Source organism: Plodia interpunctella, chromosome Z (genome assembly GCF_027563975.2).
Source record: "Plodia interpunctella isolate USDA-ARS_2022_Savannah chromosome Z, ilPloInte3.2, whole genome shotgun sequence".
In the NCBI taxonomy this organism is placed as follows: Eukaryota; Metazoa; Arthropoda; class Insecta; order Lepidoptera; family Pyralidae; genus Plodia; species Plodia interpunctella.
The window spans coordinates 7,231,697-7,239,207 of NC_071324.2; the positions used below are offsets into that span (position 1 = coordinate 7,231,697).

Below are 7,511 nucleotides of genomic sequence, written 5' to 3' on the forward strand. Positions count from 1 at the left end.
GCGAAGCGCAAGGGCACTACCTACCTTTCCTCCAAATGTTTTGTCGTATTTATGAACCCTCGTAATTTGGTTTAGATAATGCCAGATATTTAAAAATTTCAAGATATATTACCATGAGTACAATAATTAAACATGCAAAGTTTGATATGCATGTGCATATCGTAGCTATTATACATTAGATTTTATAGATGTCCAAATTCCCTTAATTTCGTCAATGATTCACTTATCAATTCTTATGGTACTTCCTGATGCCTAAGAAACCTGAAATTTGGTATGTAAGCTAATATTAGTACAGAGAAAAGAAAAAAAAAAAAAATAAACCTAACCTAACTTAACCCATTCCCTTGGTATAGGGGTGGAAGTTTGTATGAGATTAACACTATTTCTTGTACTATATATCTTAAAATCAGTCAAAATACTTCTTGTAACAAATAAAAAAATACGTGTGTAGTAATTTTTCGAAAATCATCCCCTAACTTCTTAAAAAGGAGGTGAAAGTTTATATGTAATAATAGTGGCGACGGCCGTCGTCGACGGCTCGGCCGTTTTGTTTCCGTCACATAGGTTTCATAGGCATTCGTAATCTTATTTCTAGAGTAACGAAACGAAGCTACACGTTTTAACTATAATGTAGAGTATGTGGAGTTAAGTCTGGTACCAGATACCAGACATGAGATCATAGACGAGAGACATATTTACCAGATATGAGATCTGACCACTTTTTCATACATTTTGACAAAAGTGTAGAGTTTAGAAGTTAGGGCTTGTAGGTTAAGCTCGTAGTTTAGGTTTAGGCTAGTAGGCTAGAGCGTGTAGTCTTTGGAGCTTGGCTTTATACGATATCTGTTAACTTTTTCACAGGATAAGCAAACTGGACTCGTCTTGGCAACATTTTTACATAAAAATGTTTTTGGTGGAATTTTATATAAGTACTAAGTCTACGTATTTAGTATGTAGTATGGCTAGAAACAAAGATAAGAAAGTGAGACGTTTATGTTTATTTAAAAAATGTAATAAATAAGTACCTACATGATTGATTTCCAAAATGCTAAATATAAGATTATAAATAATCAGCGAGTATAAATTATAATTTATAATAATGTAGGTAATTTAAACTATAATTCCTGATTGTATGTATAAAAAGTGTAAGCACATGTAATTTTCTTTATCCGTCAATAAGATACATGATTCTACAAAAAGTGTCAAACTAAATGGAAAAAATGAATATGAAGATGACAAAGAAGACGACGCGGACACTTCTAATTTATTTATTTCATACATAACGATAATGATGTTTAATAATTATTATGGATTCAAAATGGCACACAATTTTTGTTGGGGTCATTCGTATTATTTTCAATTTGCGTGAAGGAGTAACAAACATACACACATAAAAATCCGCACCAATTTTCGCATTTATAATATGAGTAGCATTAAAATGCGGCCAGTTCTTTGCACGTCATGTGCAGTTTGATATTACATGGAAACCACTAGTTTATGTTATGTTTTAAAAAAATCCATTTACACACATTTTAAACAAATAATTATTTTTATTGAATGTAGGGGACATTAAGGAGCCAGCAGAGTATGCTCTTTATATGTTTAAGTTCCATACAATCCTTGTTACTTACCAAAACAATAATCGAATCACTTACATATCTCAACATTTGTTTGAATTCACCCACATAAAAATATATTTGGATTCATTTAGTATAAACAAATGACCATGTACAATTGTACATATATTAGGGGAGTGAAAAAAAATATTTTAGTAAGAACTTGATACAGTTTTAATCTTATGTTGAAATATTCACGCTTTAAATTTTATTTTGGTTGTATAGGAAATCCACGCTCCAAAGGCCCCTTAAATAGAAGCATTTAACTTTGTGTTCATTTCTTTAAACAACTAACGATATAAGTGATTATCCTTGATGTTGCTACAAATCTCGGATTCCCACCGGTCGCCATTGAAAAGCAACTTCTCTTTATTGTACAAGAGCTCCTCATGAGTTTCGGTGGCATATTCGAAATTGGGGCCTTCCACAATGGCGTCAACGGGACAGGCTTCTTGGCAGTACCCGCAGAAGATGCACTTGGTCATGTCGATGTCGTAGCGCGTGGCGCGGCGCGATCCGTCACTGCGCTCCTCCGCGTCAATCGTGATCGCCTGGTTGGCCAGGGGGGACAAAGCATTAATTATTCAGAAAAGAAAATCTTATTCTAAAGCAATTTATATCTATCATTAATTACTAGCATTTCGCAACGACTATTGCTGAGAAAAAATGCCGAAAGAAACTGATGTAAAGAGTGATTCCCTATCATGCCAGAAGAGTTTACGATGTTTTTTTTCGCAATAGAAAGACGCGAGTGGAAAAATAGTCATTTCCTAGCAGTAGGTCACAAAATTAATAGTGCAAAAAAGTAGGCTTTCAATATTTTTGACCATGTACTTTATACATAATAATGTACATAGTCAAAAAATTTTGAAAAAGTGCTGATAAAAATGGAACCTGTGCCGGACAGATCGCCTCGCACAGTTTGCACGCGATGCACCGTTCCTCTCCAGATGGGTACCTCCGAAGCGCGTGCTCTCCTCTAAATCGGGGCGACAGAGGGCCTTTCTCGAATGGATAATTTATTGTAGCCGGCTCCTTAAATACATGTCCGAGGGTCACTGCAAAACCTAGAAAAAAACGAAAAATGTATACCCCCATCACACACAACCAAAAATTTTTGTTTATCTATTAGGTCCAAAGTCAATTGTAGTAACGTGTACATATAAGGATCTTTTTAACAATTAAGATAGGTGTGTAATTATGAATCCAAATATATTATATTTTTCCCTTGAAATTTATGGCTGAAGTCTTAATAAACCGGGTGTGGAGTCGAAACAAATATATAAAATAGGTAAAAAATCTTCACAAAAGTATAAATACCTAAGTTGCAGTGAACGTCATAGCGGCAGCCCTGAAGTTTCAGCTAGAGCGGTGCTTCAACATCGACCTACTTTCCAAAAACTTCCTTCTTTTCTCTAACAATCTACAATATCTCGCTATTAGTTGAACGACGACAAGTAAGAAACACTATTAGCGAACTTTCATGTCATTCTCAAGCGTCAATATTCCATTATCCAATTATCCCGATAATACAAAGTTTCACTACATGGTACCTAATGGGATAATATAAAAATCGCTTCCCGCTGTCTGTCCAATCAATACAAATCTTTTTTAGGCTGATACATATAGCTCCGGTTGAAACTGAGAACTCGCAAAGATAACAGATAGAGAGAGACAACTTGCCTCGAATAAGCTCCGTCCAAAACCAAACCTGAGTGGCGCGATCAAAAAAGTCTCTCAGTGTTGTAGTCGGTGGTACATCGTTTACATAAATCCAGTTCACTTGGTATTTAGTTCTGGGGCAACAGTAATGTGGGGGGCACATCGGAGGAGGAGGAGGAGGAGGACATAGCGGAGACGGAGGAGGACATGGCGGACATGGTGGTGTAGGTGGACACTCTGGTACACATGGATTACAACTGCTTTGCCATCTTACTGCATATTGCATATAAATCAAATTTCTATTGTATTGGCAACGTTTGAAATGTACAAACTTGAGAACAGTCATTTTTGAGTGATTTTCACTAGATATCTAATGATATGTTGACAATCGCGTCATGTTGACAATGTGTGGCGACTATGACAAATAAAAAAATGTAGTTATCCGATGTTGAAAAGAGGGTTTAGTTGCATATTTCTACCAGCAATGTGCCAGACTTTAGTAACTATAACAAATGTACTATTGGCAGCCAAATCACGCGATCTAAATTAGAACCACTCACCTACTCCTATCCGAGTAAAATTGCATTGAGTTTCATTTATATGTAAGCATGACTTGCATTTTTACTCAGGATTGGTATGGATTTCCACAGAAGGAATTGTCTCAATTCGTTTGAAATATCAGTTTATACTTAGGAGTTAATAAAATATTATACTTACTCAATAATAGTAGATTAGTAGCCAAGCGCTGTAAGTGTAAGACATCAATTGCAATGCGAGATATTTATAGTTCAATGGTGCAAGTGATGGTTACACGCGAGCTAACTACTCTGCTTTACATCTCGATTGCCAGTGTGACGGTTAGATGTATGCAATCTTTTTGAAAGAGTGAGTGTTTTTTTTTTATTACTTACCGCCCTAGGGCTTTTCTAGCTACATTATTGCCCTAAAGAGCTAATTGGTAATCTAACCTAACCTACAAGCCCCATTTGGGGGAAATAAGGACTCACCTCCCTAATATGAGAAATGTAAAATTCTTTATTTTCAACTTTTAATGCCAAAAACAAACGTAGGTAAGTGTACTGGTAGAAGAAAATAACTATATTTAAAATATTATTCACCTGTTTTTTCTTGTACAGATAAATACCGAAATGTAAGAACTCGTTTTGATCTAGACGACTAACCCGACCACCTTTCACTCAAATAGATCGGCGCCAAAACTAAATAAGTAACGGGTCAAGGGTGGGTTACGTCCCTGATATAACGGCTGTACTGTGAAATATGAAATATACATAAACTTACGTACTTAGGTATTTATTTAATGTTCAAAATGAAGTGCCGGACTTATACATTTTTATTTACCGAGCTTATAAATTTCTATCGAGCATTGCAATTTTGAGCATCAATTAGAATGATTGTTACCAATTCATCCATTGTTACCACTCCATCTCATTTCAACATTAAATACCAATTAATTTGCGTAGGTTATATATCCTTTCTTTATAGATAGGGGTGTGAGTGTAAGCGTAAGACCTAGCTACGCTGCGGAACACAAAACGACGTAATGCGATCATGGTGTGTGAAAAATTATATTTTAATAAACCTTGGCACATTTACTGTACATATACTTATATACATATAAATATAAATTGTGTTGTTAATGAAAGAGCGATGTCTCCTGGCACAGGCGTAATGCTTAAAAGGAGGCATGAAACTAAAACAGAGTTATCACTGTAAACCACTTTAAAAAATTTATATATTATGTGGACAACAAGCTATAGACACAGTATGTGCGTTTTAAGTAAACAACATACGATTGAAATAGCGGCTTATGACCGCGTGGCGTCGCGCTGACCCTGGCTTGTTGTTGTAGTTTAGCTAGAACGCCGCGCGTCGGGTGATACCCCGGCACGCGCTTACGACGTCGACGACGTGTCGTTAGGTGGTCGTTATGCTAATAGCCTTCTTACCCTACGCGTATTACGCGAGCCATGTCAGCGAACGATGCTATTCTCAAATCATATGGAATTATAATAAATCAAGGGTCTTCTAATACAATGTCGCTTTCAATCGCATAGATCTCTCAATGTAATTTCAGGTTCCAGTATGTATGCATTCTTTGGACTTGAACTACAAAATTAAATATTTTTTGCACCTTTTGCACCAAAATTATTATGATATTAATTCCAATTCGTTAAAACCATTTCCTGAACATAAATTATGGCGATTGATACAGAGCTAAAATAGATATTCAAAATTATTGTGGTGATTGTTTTTTGTATAATAAAAACTTCACTATTATTTTTCTACTTATATTGTTGTATATATTCATTTATAAATTATATTATTATATTAAATATAATATATTATAATATAATTATTAAATTATATTATTCATTTATAAATTTAAAATTCATTTATAAAGTACAATTATGGTAATAAATAAAAATACAATTTTTAAATGAAAAGAAATAGTTTAATGTACAATTAAAAAATTAGACCATAATTAAACATTTTGTATACATACTAGTGTTTTAAAATAAAATTATCGGTAATGTGAAATATAAATACACCGTTGATTAATACATAGTTGGAATTTTGAAAAGTAAATGCTTACATTACTAATTGTATATATAGGAAGTAATTAACCCACAATTAAATCAGATATGTTATTTATCACAATACTCAATTCATTTAAAATGATACCCAATAATTGAAAAACAAACTTATGATATTTTATAAGATACAGCTTACTAAAGATTCCTAAAAAAAAAGAAAGAAAGCACAGATTCCAGAAAATAAAATTTAGCTGAAATTAATAAAAACTGCTGAAAACTTAAAAAACAAATGTGAACATTATTTAATAAAATAAATAATACGATTATTCATAAATAGTTAGTTTTGATCATTTAGTTATTCTAAAGGATAGTATGAACAGGAAAGGAGTATCAATGGATATGGCAAATGACAGAACAAAGTGGAAGGAACTTACATACTGTGCCGACCTCATATGAGTGGGATAAGGTCAAGAAGAAGAAGTCGTTCTCAAGGGACACATGTTATCTCACTCTAGTTCTTTATTTTTGCGTTAAATCGTTTACTTAATTTACAGAGCAAAAGAAATCCAAGAAAATGTAGAATTAATTACATGTGTATGCTACAAAAATAATTACAATATAGTGACTTTTTTATTGAATCATAATTATAAAGTGCCGAAATGTTTTCGTGTCGTAGTGTCTTAAAAAGATTTTCTAAAACAGTAAACAATACTTAGTTAAATTAACAGGATAATATTATGAAATAGGTAAATAAATAATTAATTTTTTTAAGTAATTTTATGAAATTTAATTGTTAGTCATAGATGAACATAAATAAAAAATATCCAGCATTACTCAATGTTGTTAATAATGTAGGATCAAAGTTTATCTTGGCCAAACCATCCAACCAAACAGGGTTCAAGCAAGCGGTAATACGGAACCAAATTGATAAGTTAGGTAATGACGCAAATTACATATTATAGAACTAATAAATTTAACATAAATTAACCAGTCTATAACTGAATTTAAGCTTGTTGACCCTCCAGCTACGGGTTCGACCGATGATTGTGACAGTGACCAATAACCTAATCGACTTCGGCTTAGCTAACGAACTCAATAAAATTGTTATAAATACTTTTTCACTAATTATTTTTTATGTTGTGAACCTAGGATAATGATGAGTATCAAGAGTTTTTGTTTACTATGATGTAGTACATCGAAATAACGTCAATAATGACTATTAGGCAAATCACAAGAAATGGTGTAGCATACATGAAGGTAGGTATAGCTCCATGGAGTAACCTCACCAAAAAAATATTTTAAAATCTTACAAAATAAATGTACATAATTTACCTTACATAGTACTTATATCTAAAGAAAAATAGGAAAAATTGAAATGTTTGTGAAATGATAACGAAATGACAAAATCTATCACATGGCTATTGTAGTTAGAGCATTTCGACGAATAGTTTTAGAGTAATGAATGAATCAACCATGGAATTAGTAGGTACTCGGATCCGTTCTTATTGAATCCATGAAATCAACATATTTGTTATTGAAATCATACTATATATACATAATAGGCGATTGCTACAGAACCAAAAAGGATATTCAAAATTATTGTGGCTATTATTTTTTTGTATGTATAATAAATACTTCACTATTGTTTTTCTATATTGTATAATTTACTGATTTATTG

General features: G+C 33.0%; 1 protein-coding gene across 1 annotated transcript; it reads right to left on the reverse strand.

Moving 5' to 3' along the window:
• Positions 1-1,254: 1,254 nt before the first annotated feature.
• LOC128683145 (NADH dehydrogenase (ubiquinone) 23 kDa subunit-like) lies at positions 1,255-3,683 on the reverse strand. Its single transcript, XM_053768424.1, has 3 exons — positions 3,300-3,683; positions 2,511-2,683; positions 1,255-2,167 (listed from the first exon to the last, which is right to left on the reverse strand). The coding sequence occupies exons 1-3, from the start codon at positions 3,622-3,624 to the stop codon at positions 1,907-1,909; spliced, it is 759 nt and encodes a 252-aa protein (XP_053624399.1). The 5' UTR covers positions 3,625-3,683; the 3' UTR covers positions 1,255-1,906.
• Between the last annotated feature and the right edge of the window lie 3,828 nt (positions 3,684-7,511).

Coding starts and splice junctions, on each gene's coding strand:
- LOC128683145 (XM_053768424.1), bottom strand. CDS start 3,624: ATGACTGTTCTCAAGTTTGTACATTTCAAACGTTGCCAATACAATAGA. Junction 2,684..3,299: donor TTGGACGGAGCTTATTCGAG/GCAAGTTGTCTC, acceptor GTTTTTTTCTAG/GTTTTGCAGTGACCCTCGGA. Junction 2,168..2,510: donor AGGCGATCTGTCCGGCACAG/GTTCCATTTTTA, acceptor CTGGCCAACCAG/GCGATCACGATTGACGCGGA.